General features: G+C 48.3%; 1 protein-coding gene across 7 annotated transcripts in view; it reads right to left on the reverse strand.

The window, feature by feature from the left end:
• Positions 1-18,524, reverse strand: part of apbb2b (amyloid beta (A4) precursor protein-binding, family B, member 2b) — a 39,539-nt gene extending 21,015 nt beyond the window's left edge. For 5 of the 7 annotated variants that reach the window (XM_068591872.1, XM_068591871.1, XM_068591869.1 and 2 more), the window contains exons 1-4: positions 18,314-18,524; positions 3,780-3,894; positions 2,981-3,047; positions 279-1,366 (exon numbers count right to left, since the gene is read on the reverse strand). In XM_068591872.1, the coding sequence (XP_068447973.1) occupies positions 279-1,344 (1,066 nt within the window). In that variant the 5' untranslated portion in view covers positions 1,345-1,366; positions 2,981-3,047; positions 3,780-3,894; positions 18,314-18,524. Of the gene's footprint in view, positions 1-278; positions 1,367-2,980; positions 3,048-3,779; positions 3,895-17,876; positions 18,008-18,313 lie in introns of those variants that run through there. The other 2 variants (XM_068591868.1, XM_068591867.1) reach the window with 2 other exon arrangements.
• Positions 18,525-18,542: the final 18 nt, after the last annotated feature.

Genomic DNA, 18,542 nt, shown 5'->3' on the forward strand with positions numbered 1-18,542 from the left:
ATCTACTGTAGGCCAAAGTCTTTGTTATTCTGTTCCAGCAGTGTCTGAGTTCTGTATATATATACATACACACATACACACACACACACACACACACACACACACACACTCACACACACATGCTTGGTCCCCTTGGAAACATGTCATCAGTAGAGAGGACGGTGAAACTACATCGTGACACAAGAGGGAAAGAAAATGGCGTAGCCGACACAGTCTCGTGGAACCCAAACGTTGTGAAGAAGACATTCTGCGGCGTGTTTTGGTGCCGATGCACGTACCTGTCTCCTCCGGGGAGTTGCTCTCCTGGGACAGAGTGGTCCAGCTCAACTCTTCGTCGCTGGGGTTCAGATTCTGGATGCGGTTCAGCGCGCAGTCCGTCTTTGCCCCCGTCCGTCTGTCCTTCTTCGTCTCCGGGGAGGAGGAGGAGGAGCAGGAGGAGGAGCAGGACGCCACGGAGAGAAGGGGCACGTCCTCCGGGCTGGCGCGCTTGGGCGGCGAGGGCGGAGGGGGCACCGGCGGGTCCTTGCCGCCCGCCCTGAGGAGTTTGAGGTTGGAGCGGATGTCGGCGATGAGCTCCAGGCCCGGGGAAATGTCGCACTTCTGCGGCTCGTTCGGCATCAGCAGCAGGGGCTTCTTCTCCTCGTCCTCCTGTTCCTCCTCCTCCGCCGCCTCGTCCCCGTCCTCCTCGATCTTCATCCTCGACATCATCTCCTTCTCGGACAGGATGCTGATGTCGTCGCTCTCCTCTGCGTCGATGTTCAAGTCGAATTCTGTCGTCGCGTTGCCGTTCAGTTGGAGCTCCAAGGCCGCTTTGACGTCACAGTCCATGTCTGATTCGCTCTTCTGCTCGGGCTCCGCATCAGTGTTCGAGTGCAGCTCAACCTCCTCATCCTCATTATCCTCCTCCTCCCGGTCGTTATTGGTGAGAGCGTGACCGGCGTCCTCCTCGGCCGCGTTGACGTTGAGCCCGTCCGCCGTCGCCTCGGGCTCCAGGTCCGTCGTGTTCTTGTTGTGATCCTGGCCGGCTTTGCGCAGCTGGTTCTCTCCGTTCTTGGCCAGCTTGGGGTTGTTGGCGGTTGGAGACCGCGACGGGGACGTCGGCGAAGAAGAAGACGCCGCAGCCATCGCGGCTGCCGCCGCTGCCGCTGCTGCCGCCGCCTCCCCGAGGCCCATTGCGGCCTGGATGCTGGTGAGCGCGTACTTTTTGCGACACTTGGGGGGCGTGGCGGAGCCTTGCCGGACGACGTCGCCGCTCAGCAGCTGGTTGTGCGAGGAGCGGAGGCTGAGCGAGGTGGGGGGCGTGGCGGCCGGGCAGTTGCGGTTGGTCACGTCCACCGACATCATCGCACCACAAGGCGGGGGTCACCTGAAAGAGGAGGGGCCATGAGCACAACATGCTGTAATCAGCTTTCAGTCTCATTGTCCACTTACTGAGGATATGTTAAAAAATATATTCTTACAGGGCCAAAACCCTGATACATTCAAATAAATACAATAATCTATTAAGATAAACATATAAATATTATACATACACACTTAAATAACATACTTGTTTTAACATACTCTTTTGTTGTACGCGTAACATAATGTATGTGCAAATATTCACTCCTGTCTCTCGACATGAGGAGAGTTAAAGAACAGATGTTGAACTTTACAGTCATTAAGGGTGCATAGAGGAGAGAAATAACACGCAGGCATGCAAAATATACAGTGAATACATTTACAATACATTTCTAAACCCGACTGAAAAAAGAAGAAAAGAAGAGCTAAACTAGTAGACAATGATGTTTTCCTTTTGGTTTGGTTTGCACGATCATAAATGTACCTTCTGATTTTCGAGCTGTAATCAGAAAAGTCTGCTGAACGCATGAAAACATCCTTCACATCTTCTTTTTTAAAGTCTGGTTTTATGTTGACTATAAATCCCGTGGAAAGATCAAAACTACGAACAAGTATTGCCTGTTAAGCCGAAGCCTGATGCAGTGTATACTTTTCCTCCCGCTTCTCTAAATGGTGGTGCGCCAAATCCACAGCTGGAAATAGTACCCAACAAACACACTATTTATCCCGTTTGACTAGTGTTTCGCTGAACTACAGTACCCAGCTGTTCCAGGAGAACCACACACACACGGGGTCAAGGCAGGGAGAGCGCGGGTTGGTTTTTGGCCTTCCGCGTGGGATTTGTTGACGATAAGAAAAGTACAAGCGACTGCCGGGCGTTCGTCCTGCACGCGGGGAAACGCCAACGCAGAGCGGGAAAGCGTGAGCGCATGTGTGCGCTCGTGCGTGCGCATGTGCGGGTGCGTTTGTACCCGTGTGCATGCGTTTTGTGTGTGCGTTCGTATGCTAGTGTGTGCGTGTGTGTTAGTGTGCGTATGTGTGTGTTTGTGTGTGTGTGTGTGTGTGTGTGTGTGTGTGTGTGTGTGTGTGTGTGTGTGCGTGCATGTGTGTGTGCGTGCGTGTTTGTTTGTGTGTGTTTGTGTGTGTGAGAGCGTGTTTGTGTGTGTGTGTGTGCGTTTGTGTTTGTGTGCGCGTATGTTTGTGTGTGTGTGTGTGTGTGTGTGTTTGTGTTTGTTTGTGTGTGGGCGTTTGTGTTTGTGTGTGCGCGTATGTTTATGTGTGTGCGCTTTTGTGTTTGTTTGTGTGTCTGTGCATGTGCTTGTATGTGTGAATGTGTGTGTTTGTGTGTGCATGTGTTTGTGTGTGTGCGCGTATGTTTGTGTGTGTTTGTGTTTGATTGTGTGTGGGCGTTTGTGTTTGTGTGTGCGCGTATGTTTGTGTGTGTGTGCGTTTGTGTTTGTTTGTGTGTCTGTGCATGTGCTTGTATGTGTGAATGTGTGTGTTTGTGTGTGCATGTGTTTGTGTGTGTGCGTGTGTGTTTGTGTGCGTGAGTGCGTGTGCATATGTTTGTGTGTGTGCGCATATGTGTGTGTGTGTGTGTGTGTGTGCATATGTTTTTGTGCGTGCGTGCGTGTCGTACCTGACAGGAGGTCAGTCGAGGACCGGCGCTGGTCACGGTTCAGGGTCTAAAGGACTCAGCGGCAGATCTGAACACCACAGAAGAAGTAGAAGAAAAATCAGCGATCAGAAGAAGAATGCGACTCCTTGCGTTGCCCTCGGAGACCACATTCACTCGGGTAGAAACCCGACAGCAGCTGGTTTCCATAGAGACGATAACACTTGTGAGGCAGTGAAGGGATCCAGTCACCGTGGAAATCATGAAACAAGAATCACAGACTGGGAGGTAAACAATGTGTGGGGCCAGTTTGCTGGTGAAGAATTGTTCCTCGTGCTAGAATGCACCACATGATCAGCCACCGACTGTACATACTTGTACTGTACATGCTGTGTTTTACCAGTCAATCCAAATCATTTTTGGTATAAAGAAATGTCTAGCAGTGATGCTAAGGTGGTACCTAACAGGTGGAGGGGTAATGAATAGGATATTATGCGTTTAGCAAGCTTTAAGTTCTACAAGGCTCCATCTTAGATTTGCTTTGCTTTTGTTGCTTCAAAGTAAAAGACTTTGAAGCACTTACAGGAAGTGTATTCACTGGAGTTAACTTAGCCAGGCATGCTAGAAAAACTTTTAATTTACTTTTTACGTAAAAAGATGCTCTAAAGTGGGGTGCTGAATAAACAAACACCAACAGCGACGCTTGTAACTCTGCTCTACTTTCAGTCACGACAGGAAGAACGAGAATTTCTGAAAACTTGAACTTTAAAAAACTAAAACACAGCAACTTGAAATAAGTCCTTTTGCGCAGCTGCAGACTCACCGGTGAGCTAAGGATTGTGGGAAACTTCAGAATGTCGCGTGTCCATTCTGGTAGCCAGCGGTTGTCTTTTTTTCGCATCCAATCGCGGGGGGGGCTTCAGAGAGGCAGCGTTGTCCTGAGGGGCGAGACAAACATAAAACAGGATTAATGAGAGATAGAGAGAGAAAAAGAGAGAGAGAGAGAGAGAGAGAGAGAGAGAGAGAGAGAGAGAGAGAGAGAGAGAGAGAGAGAGAGAGAGAGAGAGAGAGAGGGTTGGACAAAGAGGGAGCGAGGAAAAAGGACTGCAGGACACAAGAGGGACAAATAATAAAGAAGCATCAATTATTCACAACCTCGATCAAACTTGTGTGTGTGTGTGTGTGTGTGTGTGAGAACATGAGGCTCATTTTGTATAGAGCTCATATTTCTTTCTTTGGTGCAACCCTTCGCTGACTGGAACATCGTAAACTTAATGTCACAGGAGACCTGTAAACTCCACCTACACTCCAACAACCATTACACACACACACACACACACACACACACGGACGCACACACACACACACACACACACACACACACACACACAACTGCATAATGCAGTCAAGACTTGTGGACAGTTTCTCACCAACACACAACCGGTATGAGTGGTGGAGGGAGAGATAATAAGCAGAGTCGGAATAGATCATAAAATTTCCACTTCTTCTCGGCTGAGTGGCTGAAGGAAAAAAAAAAACACACCTGGAATGATTTTGGAGGAACGAAACGTCATCCCAATCAAACGGATTTGTTCGCCTAGGTGTCAGCTGCCACTGACCGTCGAGAGGATACAACTCCAAAATGCCTAATCAACCTCGTTTAAGGATCCGATCGTTCACAGCCAGCGAGCTCCCCTGCAGGACGGCAGCAGCTGTGAAGGGCGAACGTGTGGCGGGAACGTACAGACGTTTACGTGCACGACGACCCAACTGTCAACGGTGCTTTTTGGTAACCAGGCCGGCAATCCTCAAACCGGCAACGGCAGTGAATGTTATCGGCCCAGACACTGAAGCGGATTTTAAATGCAGCAAAGTGGAGATCCCCCCCCCTCATTAATTCCTCTCATGTGTCTGCAGTGTGACATAATTCAGTGTTGTGATTCATATGAAGAAAAAGAGTTCTAGTCTAGGGGAGGCCTTTGAATGCCCCATCTATCAAGCTTCCTGCAGGGCTTTGCGGGAGCTGTTACTTCCCCCCCGAAGGAGAGTTCAGTGATTTATAGTTAGTCACCTTCGATAAATAAGGCGACAATAATGTGATTAGCCGGGATATATGTTCATGGCAATCTGCATGCTCGATCACAAAGGGGAATAAGGTTCTGTCGATCCGCCGCGTCGCCTCAAAAGTACACCGGGCAAATTCAGGCCAAGCCGTGGCTTTCTGCTGAGCCATGTCCTCAAGATGTGAACGTTAAGGAAGAAACAACATGCACTGTTTTTATTATATAAAATGTCCACTTATAGATAGAACAAATAACAATTCATCTCCAGACCTACTTTGACCTGTTCTGGCTTATGTAAGTATTCAAACTACTATGAATAGTGCATACTTGTGTGAGTACTGCACCATTTAAAGTGTGTTGTAAAACGGTGGTTTTTGTTTGTAAGTGTTTTCCTGAACCTGTTCCTGAGCAACACTAAAAGAACAACTGGACAACTTGTGTCCCTTGTACACAAAAACAACAGATTGCATTTTGTGACTATTTCACAAACTGCCACGAGGCTGCGTTTGTACAGACACACATCATAAAGGCAACACATGTGCACGGATGCAACATATTTTCCCCGACTTGATGCGTGCAGACTCTGGAACCACGATGTCGAAGCAGAGAAAACTAAAGCCGCTGCGTTTCTGGTTGTTCGGGATGATATATTTAATGGTAACTATACAATACATGCAGAGTAGAGTCGTCTGGGATCGAACCCCCGGCCTGCCAATGGACTCCAAATAGGAATCACCACAACCCTATTTTGCTGTGTATTTGTTAATACATGTTTTGAAGTTTGAATAATGAATAAAGCTGGACATAGCACGATTTTTAAAGCTTATTAAAGACCAGAGAGTTGGCTCCTCCCACATAAGGAAGAACAGTTGATCTGCCGAAGCGACGGTCCTGAGCTGAGCCAGAGCTGTTTACAGATATAATAGACACATCTGGTTTGTCTGTTAACACGTTCCACAGTAAACCATCAGAGCAGAGCAGCTGTACCACGTGTGTGTACTGTCACGGGTTTCCTCTAATGGTTAAACCGTCGCCTGCCAGAGAGATGACATGGCAGACGTCTTTCCGCTCTTGGGAATCACCGTTTAAAAAAAGGAAAGCGCCGACGTATAAATAAAAAAACAACAGGAAGGACGTACAAAGCGATTGAGAAATTAGCAAATGAAAACGTTGCATTGTGGGATTAAAAAGGAGCTGCTCGGATCCTTGAAATCCTGCCGCGACAGGTCTGCATACCTGGGAACAGTGAGACAGTATTTGTACGAAGGGGTGTCTGTCTACACTCACAACTTAATGAATCACTTCCCATGACATGTTGCTGCTGCCGCGGCTCCACCGGTGGGATGCGGTATGTGTAATCGCCAGTCATGAGCACAAGAGTCATAGCGGGTGACACATGTGGTTAAGGGTGTTCACAGTCGCATTAAGTGAACAAGTTATGGAATTACAGGGCTTTTTTTATACACAGCCTCCACCCATTAAACCTGTATAGATCAAGTAAAAAGACAATACAAGGTTTATGACCGCAGTTATTGTGTAAGTGAGGCTAAAATAGGTATCTGCAACATCTGCATAGCACCTGTTGGTTGTTATATATTATGATTGAGAATGGACCCAAATTACCCACGATGCAACTCAACCGCCAACAGTTCGCCTCGAGCGGAGATGCCGTCCAGATTTTGGTCATTTGAAAACTTTCGGTCTTTATATAGTTACAGTTGGTGACAAATGAAACGACTGTGGCTCAGTGGTAGAGCAGGGTCGTAAATCAATAAAAGGATCGGCAGTTCGATCCCTGGCTCCGCTAGTCGTTGATGTGTCCTTGGGCAAGACACTTAACCCCACTTATAACCCTGTGCCTACAGTGTGTGTGTGGTAATGGGTGTATGATGAAGTAGTGTTAACGTGCTTTGAGTGGTCAGAATAATAGAGAAGAAGTGTCCATTTACTAAAGTCACTATATCTGTGTGCGACCCAGAATGTGACTTAATCGTATCGAGCCAGAGTTTATATTTTGCAACCAAATCAAATGTTTTTACTGGATATCAAACTTTGGTTTCTTTGTAATGTGTGTAATACATGACCTCTTTCTTAGCAGGGCTTGTACAAAGGCCGTAAAGCAGACCATGAATATGAGATATGAGTTATATATTCACACATAATTACAATTCCTCCTCTTCATTGTGGAGGTTGCTTTATGGCTTTTTGCCGGTTACATTATTCTTATTTATATTCTTACAGTTCATGTCGTTGGTACAGCCTCTGGAGTTTTAGAAAGTAATGCAGCCACCCGGGTATTGAGCATCTCTCCGCCTCTCTGCATCTCTCTGCTCGCGCACCAGCTTGTGCGCAACCGGCAGCGGCTTTCAAGTGTGACCGAAAGCTTAACGCTCCCGTCGGTATTCCCGAGCTTACTGTCGGTTTTCAACATGGCCGTTGGGTCACACTGGCTGAACCTCGATCCATATTTGATCACCCAGCTCCGTCTGGAGTCCAGACTTCTGTCATGTGCATAACGGAGCCTTAACGACAGAAAACTACAGGCCGCTCTGAAGTTGCATAACAACTTTTTTTTCTCCTTTTTTTCCCCTCACGCGGATGTGAAGCGTAAAGCTTTTTGACACTCGGGTGGAGCTCCAGCCGGGCAGCGAGTCGGCACTGAAGCCGTGACTTCCAGTACCGACTGCGTCTGTCTGGACACGGCCTCTAATTGGACGGGAGGGCGGGAGCTCGCTGCAGTCCTGTGCTCCGGACAGGGAAAGGGGGTCTAGGTGTGATTACAGGGTGTCGGCAAGGCAGCAGTAGCACTCACAAAACAGTCACAAATACACACACACACACACAACACAACACACACACACACACACACACACACACACACACACACACACACGAGGAGTACACATGAGGGCGAGCCTTCCACATGGACCCGCCTGTAAAGCCGAGACGCAGGGTGAGGGTAATACGATCTAGGATGTGTCCCAGCGTGACGGTTTGACCTTTAACCTCTGACCCTCTGGCTGACCGGCCGAGTGTGTGTGCCGTTGAATGTGTGTGTTGTCACTGTGTGTGATAATGTTAGGTGTGTTGGGGGGGAGGGGGAGTTGGCTCCACCAAATGAACGAAAGGAGCAGCTGCGACCACTCCTACCTCTCCGAGAGGCGGATTGCTTTTGCAAAAAGAAATTCAGTGGGCTCCTGCCAGCAGTGGGACCGGCCTCTCATCCTTCCCTCCCCACCCTTTCCCCTCTCACGGCTCCTCGCCAGTCCAGTTCCTCTGCTAATCCTACTTGACTTTTACCTCTTTCCTTTATCCCTGTTTCTTTGCCTGTTTCCTCTCCTACAGACACACACACACCTCCTCTCTTTCCTTTGTCTAGAAGAGGATTGCTGTCTTTTCTTATTACAAGTAAAGAAGGTCTGTAAACTCTCATAAAAAACACCCGTTTCTCTCTACAAGGCCCTGATTTACAGCCCCCCTCCTTCCGCCCGCTTTCATCTCCCCTTCTGCCTGCGACGAACCCCACCTGTTGCCAAATTAAAAAAAGACATAGTTAAGATGCTGGAGCCGTCGGAAAAAGAAAAATAGACGGTTTTTGGCGTCAATGAGGCACGGCGTGCAGAATAGAAAACACAGCTGGGTGTTGGTTTTTTTCTGACTTTTTTTTTGGGATCAGGATGTGAATGTGTTAAACCAGCTTGTGAAATAGCGGGCAAAGCTCCCAGATCTTCACTGGATTTATTTTCATTGGCTGCAAACGGAGTGGGCCGGATCCTCACGGAGCTGCAAACTGCCTCCACAAACCGGGCTGAGAGGTTAGCGACGCCGCTAACCAGAGGCCCGGAGCTGCATCGCTCCTCACATTCCAACCACTAGTGTGGCCACATGCTATTACTATAATTATCTGCTTTTCTTTGAGAGGGCTGGGGGGGTTAGTGGAACTTTAATTAAAATAAAATAAAGGCAGATCGCCAAACTATGACTATACAGCCTGCCTGTTGTATGATCCATATCATATGATACACTTTAGAAAACTAAAAGCGGAGCAAATTGAACTCCCTGTATGAATTCACAATTGATTTTTAAGCCCTTTTTATTGTATTCAAACCTTGAAATGGCTTTAGGGCCGGCCTGCTGACTCCATGTTGTTTTATGTACTGCAGGCCCTTTTTATGATCACAAGCACAGTCATGAGGAAAGTGGTGATGCAGCGTTTTCTAATTAGAGCTCCATTCATTTCAGAGTTTCTTACATAAAGTATGTTTACATTACGGTTATTCTTAGTCTCCTTATGTGAAGAGCTACATATTTTAGAGCGACTAGCAAATAATACAAAATAAGAAAAACATCAATCAGCCCCACACAAAGCTAACAGATGGCTGGTGACTGGTAAATTCTGGTGCACTACAGAGCAGAGGATATATTTCTCCAGGCTTAGTGTGTGTGTGTGTGTGTGTGTGTGTGTGTGTGTTCACAAAAACAAGGAAGAAGCAGGGAGTAAAACAATAGCCATCTACAGAATCTGGTTTCCAGAATAACAGCGGAAGGAGAGGCCCAGATTGTGTGCGTGTTTGTGTGTGTGTGTGTGTGTGTGTGTGTGTGTGTGTGTGAAAGAGCATCCTTTTATAGTTGATAGAGGGAAACAACTGAGACAAAGTGACAAAACTCAGAGACTGCAGCCTAAACAAACAGTCTTGTATACAGACAGACAAACAAATAAACACACAAACAAGTAAACAAGCAAGCACGTGCCACACACACACACACACACAAACACACACAGAGCTCTGTGGTCTGAGCGTGCTCCCGTGGCTGTCGTCGCGGTTGTACGGCGTGAAGGACGGACAGAAAAAGCTCCACTGTGATTACACTTGGTTCACGTTGGTTCAAGTTGAAAACGCCTCGATGTGCCGAGAGGGCCGCGCACAGCCAGAAGGTACCACTTCTCCTCTGCCGCGGTTTCCACGGGCGGGCGAGCGAGAGACAGAAGGAACCACAAAAGAAAAGGAGAGCGCCGAGGAATTTCCAGGGTGTGCCAAAAGAATCTCAGGCATGTCTCTGAGTGGAGGGGGTCAAGGCAAAAAAACTCTAATTGGTCAACAGAGATTACAGACAAAACACACACACACACACACACAGAGCTTGGGTATTAAGGTGAGTGATGGACATTTGTGACAAGGCATGTGTGAACACGTTCCACCCACTAACCCGGCTGAAGAGCCACGGCAGGGAAACACAAACAAGGTGAGAGTGAGCGGCCTCCACATAGTTACAGCGTGTATATTGAAATGTATACCACCCAGGGGGGTAATGCAGGGTTTTGAAACAGACTCTCACCACACACACACACTCACACACACACACACACAAACACTCTCTCCCTCTCTTTCACAGACTTTGGAATCCTGTGACGTGGGGAAAAGAAAGAAAGAAAAAAGAAACGTTTCAGAACAGAAGCCCAGGGACGAATTTCCTGGATTTGAGAGGCTGGGGAGCGAGTGAACCCCCCACCCTCCCACCCTCTTCCCCTACTTGTTCCCAGCCCCTCTCTTCCTGTGGGTGAGGGGATGTCGAGGGAGCGCCGTGAGAGGAGGAAGAGGAGGAGGGACTACCCTGTTACAGTCCCTTCACGGGACACTCGTAAGCTGGTCAGCGCGATGACGCAACAAGTCTTTTCCTGGACGCGAATGTCGTTGAGGGCCACACGTGTAGAGACAGGGAGCAACGAGCGGCGCCACGTCCAGTGGCGTTTTTATAATAAGCTCAGAGTTTTGACGCATCGTGCAGGACGTTGACGTTCAAGCGATTATTATTTATACAGTGCGGGAAAAAAAAGGGTGCGCAATAGTCCCTACCTCTCTTCCTCTCCCCTTTTCTCACTCTCTGTAATTGTCTCAGAACCTCACTCAAAGCTTCACATTTAAAAAGAACAAGACATTTGCTGCAGCCCTCGAGCTTGAAGCTCAGAACCAAACGGGCCTGCGGGGCTACGAGCGAACAGCAAAGTCTTCCGGCTGAACGCCACCGGCGGCCACCAGCGAGTTGAAGCGCTGAGACAACTTTCGAGGTCTAGGTTCTTGAAAATAATGCCTTGGAATATCAGAGTCCCCCCATCCCCCGGCGCTGCTTCATGTTTCGCTGCCACACAGTCGTAACACGTGTTGTGATCCGACTGCGGCGAGTGCCATGCCGCCAGCATGTCCATGTGGGGCCCATAAGGTTTACATCTGGGCTGCAGATAAGGGTCCCAAGTGGGTTTGTCCGCAGTTTCCATGGTGGCCTCACCTTTGTTTTCCCATATGGGTTTCAAGTTGGATTATTCTCCATATAATAAATAGTAGGGTGATGGGGTTTTGTTGGTGATTAGATTCTTAGAAATGTCAAAGATTAGCAACAACAATGATTTCATTGCATTAGTATTTTTCATGTAGTGTCAAATACTCCCTATGGACACCTTTGTGGCCAAAAATGACTCATTTACTTCCATGAAAACCACATTTTTTAATCTCAATGTCATTACAGTATAAAACCATGCCTTCTGGGATGGCAGCATTTGTTTTTGTTCTGTTATATCACACACACACACACACACACACACACACACACACACACACACAGACACAGACACACACACACACACACACACACACAAACCAATCACTCAATCTCCATAACTGGCAAATATACAAAATAATTAATGCATTGGCCTACAATGGTCAAAATGGTTGAATCTGGTGGAATACAGTGAAAATGTCAAATATCACTACTTTTCTTCAAAATGAAATGCTGACATATTGACAAACACAGGTAAGGCCACCGTAGAAACTGGGGACTCTTAGGACCCTTATCAGCAGCCCAATTTTAAACCTTATGGGCCCCACATGGACTTGCTGGCTGGATCAATTTGGGGGCAGCGACGCTCATCTGTCCACGGTAAAACTTGTAGTCCAGATGGCGCCCCGCTGCTCTCCACGCTCCTCTCAGGTTTGTTTCAAATATGTCTAAACCTCATCCTCAACAAGGAAAACAAAAGAGTGCCTTCTTTTGAATGCAAACCAATAGCTGCTTCTTATTTGAAAACTACACAAAACTATACAAAAAAAGCATTTTAGCGGCAGTTTGCGTGACGATAACATCCAGTGGCTTGTGGGTAGCGAGACGCTTTCATTACAACTCAGGGAGATTCATTGATAATAAATGATGGCAGATTCGAGAATTGATAACAGAACATAATTCTGGCTGCCCGTGGGCCACGCTATTCATCATCACGGTTATAACTGAGGTTTTACTTCGACAGGTCTCATCTCCAGTTGGGAGAAATGTTTATTATTTGCAGCCACCGTTCAGTTCCGGCGCCCACGTTACGCCAGACTCGCGTTTGTTAAGGAAAGACTCGCGGTTCACTGCCTCTGATCGCCACAATGTGAAAATACCAGATTCACACACAGTGGGAGAGATATAAAGAAAGAAAAAAAGAGAGCACGTCCCGGTCATAGATTACGTTGTGAATAGCATGTGCCGCTGACAGCGCCGTTAGCCCGATAGGGTTTTTTACGAGGAAACTCGACCGACTGGACCGTTCCCGTCAGCCTCCTCTTTTTCCATTACGGTGACATTGAGCCGTGCACCTGCACGAGAGCAGCACAGCCATGGCGAGAAGCGACGGCAACTCAAATGTCTTTTGGGCAGTGTGACAGTGACAAGTAATCATGAAAAAGAGAAGAAAAAAAAGCAAGTTCAATTTCTTTGATAATATATTTAACATCTAATCTCTACATCCAACATTTGGGTAAGTGTCCAAAGGTTTTAGCAATGTTGGGAGAAGAAAAAAGGAGTGATTTTTTACAGCCTCTTTGCTCTTTGTTCAACAGCCTGCAGTTCTGTCAACGTTTTCCAGAGTTTTGTCAAATATGGGCACAGGATTTAGGAATGTTTCGAGTAAACTGTTTATTAATGGAGCGATTATAAATGAGACACGTAGAGTAAAATGTTGTCCGATTATAAGCTTTGTTTTCCTTTTTCTGACAGACGCGTTGGTCACACATAATGTGGGAGAATAAAAATAATTGGGATTCGGGGGGTTAAACTCACCATCTTTTTAAAATATCAAAATAAATGACGTAGGTCTGTGGAACAACAACAAACGCGTACATGCAGGGAGTGCATTAACAAGACAACGACCAAGATGTTTTTGTTATAATCTCACAGTACCGCTAATTGGCTACAGCTGAGCAGATTTCTTGGACCCATTTGTCGTTTTAATGGTTTCCAAACAAAACGCTTCTCTTATCTCTCAGTAATGCATCGGCTATGGTGGAAGTTGGAATTAAAGCTGCTCTTTCAAACTAAAAGCACACGCACACAAACACACAAACCTATTTCAATGCACACAAATACCTCGCTCCCTTGTTATCCGTATTTTTGGACCCGCTGCAAGCTCCCGTTGTTTCTTTCATCAGCAAAGATAGCTTTCTCTCTCTCTCTCAACACCATTCAGAGTGATTCCTATTTGACTGCCAGCATTACAGCTCTCTTGTCTCCTTCAGTAGTCGCGTTTTTGTGTGTGTGTTTTTTTAAAACCCCTACTCTCTTTCTCAGTGAAAACCAAACAGTAAAAAGAGCCCCCCCCTCCTCCATCTCATCCCCCTCCTCCCCCTTTCCCCTCTCTCCCCTCCCCGCCACCCCTCCCCTCCGTCAGTTTCGATGCGAGGGCAGCAGTGAAGAGAGACTGCGGGTCCTAAATATAGCCGAGATGTGACAGGACATCCGAGAGGACGTCTAGACACAAAACGACACAGCTCAAACTCAAGACTGTGCAAGCGTGTGTATGTGTGTGTGTGTGTCTGTCTGTTTGGGGGAGTTCAACGTGGCCTTGTTATCTCACATTTCATGAGAAATGCCTGTGGCGAGCTGCTCCCCGATAACGCCGCGAGATTCCATTAATATCAAGGCCTTGGCCCGACTGGCTGGAAGTTAGACACTAAGAAGGAGAGACACTCTGAGAAAAAGAAGAAGAGATGTGAGGAAGGAAAACATATCAGAGTGAGAGAGTGACTCATCAGAAAAGGAATGTCCCGCCGCTGCCAGAGGAACCACAGACACCACTGCAAAGATCGCTCCCTCGCCAATACTTTAAATCATCCCCTCCCTCGCTCTCGTCTTCCACACAACAGCCCGTCTCTTTCTCCCTTCCAACCAGTGGCAGTCCACCCCCCCACCACACGCAGTGCATTCTTCTGACAGGAGCATCCTATTGGACGGGCGTGACACAGCATTTACAGCACCGTGCCCCGTTATCTCAAATCCTGTCAACAAAACTTTTTTTTTTTTACAGTTGTGGCAGCTACATGAATCACATCCTTGCCACAGATGTGGACTTGGTGACACTCTCCCTCTCCTCCCCCCACAGGATGTGAGGTTGAACGCCAGGAGGAGTGCGTTCGGTCAGGAACCAAGATCCCCATAACGACTGCGATCGTGATTCAACATTCCTGTCGTACGTCATCGAATTTCATACAATTCAGAACTACCAAGGTTAATTGTTACAACAGAAGGGAGAAGCTAGGAGCAAGACTTGCTGCAGCGTCTTATAGAGGAGGAGGAGGAATAGAAGGAGGAGGATGGGCTACCTTGCCAGAGAAGCAGAGCACCAAGATGGCGACAGCCAAAATGACGAACATGAGGATTCAAAAAGGCCGACGACGTCAACTTCCTCTATACGGTTCCTGGTGAACGCAGCAAGGACGAGACATAAAACCAGACTACCAAGTCCATCCTTGTTTTGGAACCTCAAGGCATGTTTTTTTCTCCCATCAGCCTCTTCCATCACATCGGGGCTTTCACAGTGTGTGATGACGAGTTTGAAGAGAGAGAGAATAAAACCCTAGTACGTGAGAAAGTGCAGCCAAGTGGAAAAGACAACATTGCGAGCAGAAACATATAAGCAAAAGAGCGGGAGAGAGTTCGTATATGGCTCACTTTCGGAGCGGAAAAAAACTCTGTCTGCCCTCGTCGGCTTCCGCAGGTCATAAGGCGCATTACAGACTTGACAGCGAGGAAGATGGCCAGGAGCCGACGTGGCACATAGAGGAAGAACGCACAAAACTAAGCCTCAACAAGGTGATGCGGATCGAGCCGGAAAACCCTTTAAAAAAACAGCGGGGGACAGACGGGGGCCAGCCGGGAGGAGGGGGGGGCAGTCGCTCAGCTTCACACCCTACAGGATGAACGGGCCTCTGTGCTCCTTCTCTGTTCAAACACACCTCATGGCTGTCTGCTCCCTGCAACAACAATGCATGCACACACACACACACACACACACACACTGTAGCCTGCCTGACAGTGTGCACAATATGCCTATTCAGAGGCATCGATGGGGGGCTGAAAGTGGAGGGATAAAGATGGAGAGAGAGAGAGATGGAGAGAGACAGCGAAAGACATGGGGAGAGAAAGCGAGAGAGATGGGGAGGGAGAGTGAGAAAGATGGGGAGGGAGAGAGATTGGCAACAACACACACATAAACACACGCAAACAAGCCGCAGTCTAGTTATCTCGGCCAGCTCAACAGCCTGGGACGAATCCACTCTCTGCCGTCCCTGAATGCATCAATCATCTGTCCAATCTGGTCGGACGACTCAACGCGCAAATATGCACATGGCTGCACACACACACACTCACACACAAACTAGTTTGGTCAATGGCGGACTGGTGGTATTGTTTCACAGGGGAAGCAGGGTGCTGATAACGGATCTCCACGCTTTTTATCTGATCACGCACAAACACACACACACATAAGCCTGTACGGACACGCACGGTTTCCCCATCCTCTCTCATCAGCTGTTGTGCATGACCTCGGCCATACACACAGAGTTGAACGGGTTAGTGCTGCAAGGCAAGAAAGTCCCCTCGCCTCCACGCACACACACATACACATTTATAGCCACGGCAACATAATTACGTCCAATCTGCAGAACACTTTTGGGGCTAGCCGAGACATCATGGGGTATTTTTGTGTGACTGACGAGCTCCCAGCTCCACGGGGTGACAGCTTCCATTACTGCGTTGCTATTACTGTCCCACGTTCATGCGCGCCGTGTACATGCGCGTCTCTGTTCTGCGATAAGAGGCTACCTCAGCAGAAGAGAGAGAGAAAGCGGTGAGGGCATCTTGAAAGCGAGGCACTTTTTAGAACACCAAAGCTAAACAAACACGCCAGAGCCGCAGGGGATTGGCACCACAACTCGGCCCATAAATGTCCAAGTCACTTTTTCCGTGCTCTGCAACTGGTGTGTAGAAAACGCCACAGAGCGAGGGAGAGTAAATAAAGAGAGGGAAAGAGTATTGATGTATTCACAAATATGTAAAAAAAAATTTAAAAAAAAGAGTAGAAAGGAGGAGAGAAGGGGGCAGAATATAAACCTTAACTGTACAGAGCAGGAGCCCAGAGCAATTAGCAATGACATCATGTTATAACACACACACACGCACGCACGCACGCACGCACGCACACACGCGCACACACACACACACACACACACACACACACACACACACACACACACACACACTGCAGAGTGAGGCCAGGCCTGGATGAAGAGCAAGCCAGCGGAGGAGGAGGCTGGACGGATAGGGAGGGAGGGAGGGAAGATGACAGTGCACCATTTCAACTCCGGTGGTGCGTTCAGTGACAAATTCACTCTTTGCGGTCCACGCTAATACTTTTAGCAAACCACAGTAAACCCTGTAAAGCCACCACAACCGCGGCCTGGGAAACAGCGCGTGCTGGCTGTTTACGGTCTCCGCGTGCAGCACCAAATAGAGTTGCATTCATGATGCAAAATCAAGGTGTCACCTGGAGGGGAAGGGCAGGGAGAGAAACCCCAGTGGTGCACTCGGGGAAAAAAACAGACGGTTCCCTTGCTAATTCGTGTTATTGTCAACAATGTTGTGTGTTTCCGTGTCGGGAGACGGAAACACACGCAGTGTTAACGGTTCCACGCGTACTTGTACCTTCACAACAGTTCTTTAGGAAGTTTACACCTGAGAAATACATTTAAAAAAACATAGTTATCCACATCATTCTTTGGACGCCTTAAAATTAGAAGACATAAACACGCCATTAAGTGGCTCCGTTGGGGGTTTCTTCTCTTTAAACAATCAAGGCGTGTTATCGAGATAGAAACTAGCAAAGCAGGGCTGGAAACCATTAGCTAGCTAGCCGCGTCCAGCCAGCTCAGCACCGTGCACCGACACATGCCTAGTCGTATCCCGGGGGAAGGGGTGTGTGTGTGTGCGTGTGCGTGTGTGTGTGTGTGTGTGTGTGCGTGTGTGTGTGTGCGCGCGCGCGCGTGTGCGTGGCATGTAGCCCCGAGACTGTTCCACGTAAGTCAAGAGAATACACTCCTTCATGCTGCTTTGTGTCACAATGAACCTCCTTATTACTGAAAGTGTTGCTTAGCACACAGACCCGCACGGGACAAGACTCGGGACACAAGACACAGCCGCGGAGCATCTCCGGAGGGACCGACCAACCTGTCAGGTTGAAACGGTTAGTCGACTCTCCTGAAGTCGACTCGCAGAAGATTATTGTGAATCAATGTTGACTAGCCAAACATGTTCTCCTTCCAACTTCTCACATGTTAAGTGATTACATGAGTATCAATATTTGATACAACTGAGATTGAAGTGTCTTTTTAGGTTTTGGTCCGATAGCCAGTGAACACAACCCATTTCAGGACGTTATGACAGGTACTGTGTAGTTACATGGAGGTATTCACGGTGAGACGCTTTATGCTCGGTCCGCTTGCTTCACTTCTGGTGAAGTATAAGTGAGTTTATTTCTTAACGCTGCTACTGACCTGCAGATAGGCCCTCCGCACGAGAGAGTTTATGAGGCAAAAGCTTTCACGTGTGTCCCTCTACAGCTCTGTAGTCCCCCCCGTTAAACCCCAACACAGCAGTCGACTCGTCGTTAGCTAACCTCGTCGCGGTCAACGGCAGCCCGCTCGCGGCCGTCCTCGCGGAACAGCCGTTGCATTCCACGACACTACGTGGGAACTCGTTCGCTCGAGAGCGACAACACAATGCTTTGGACACCTCGCCCCTCTCCCGAACATTAGCATAACTCAAAAAGAAAAGGAGCACACGCGCTGGGTCCCGTTAAAGCCCCATCCGCCGCCGCCTCCCCTGGTCTCCTCTCCCCCAACATCCCGACTTCGCTCGCCACACAGCGCGGCCCTTCGGACGCCAAAGCAATGCGTCTCTCGTCGGAAAAATACGGGAAAGTTCAACTCACGTTTCCACTCAAATTCAAGGAGGGGGTCGACTGCGACGGCGACGGCTCCCCGTATTCAAGCTGAGATTCTCGGCACACCACATCGCTCACCTCGCTCCACCGTGCGTTCGCGTCCTCCTCGCTGCGCTCCTGTCTCTTTTCTCTCTCTCGCTCTCGCGCTCCCTCTCTCTCTTTCTCTCTCTCTCTCTCTGTCTCTCTCACCCTCTCTCTCTCCTCCCCTCTGGCTTGT

The sequence above is a fragment of the Clinocottus analis genome, unplaced genomic scaffold (genome assembly GCF_023055335.1).
Source record: "Clinocottus analis isolate CAN_PGR_092001 unplaced genomic scaffold, fCliAna1.0.p SCAF_26, whole genome shotgun sequence".
NCBI classification, from domain to species: domain Eukaryota; kingdom Metazoa; phylum Chordata; class Actinopteri; order Perciformes; family Cottidae; genus Clinocottus; species Clinocottus analis.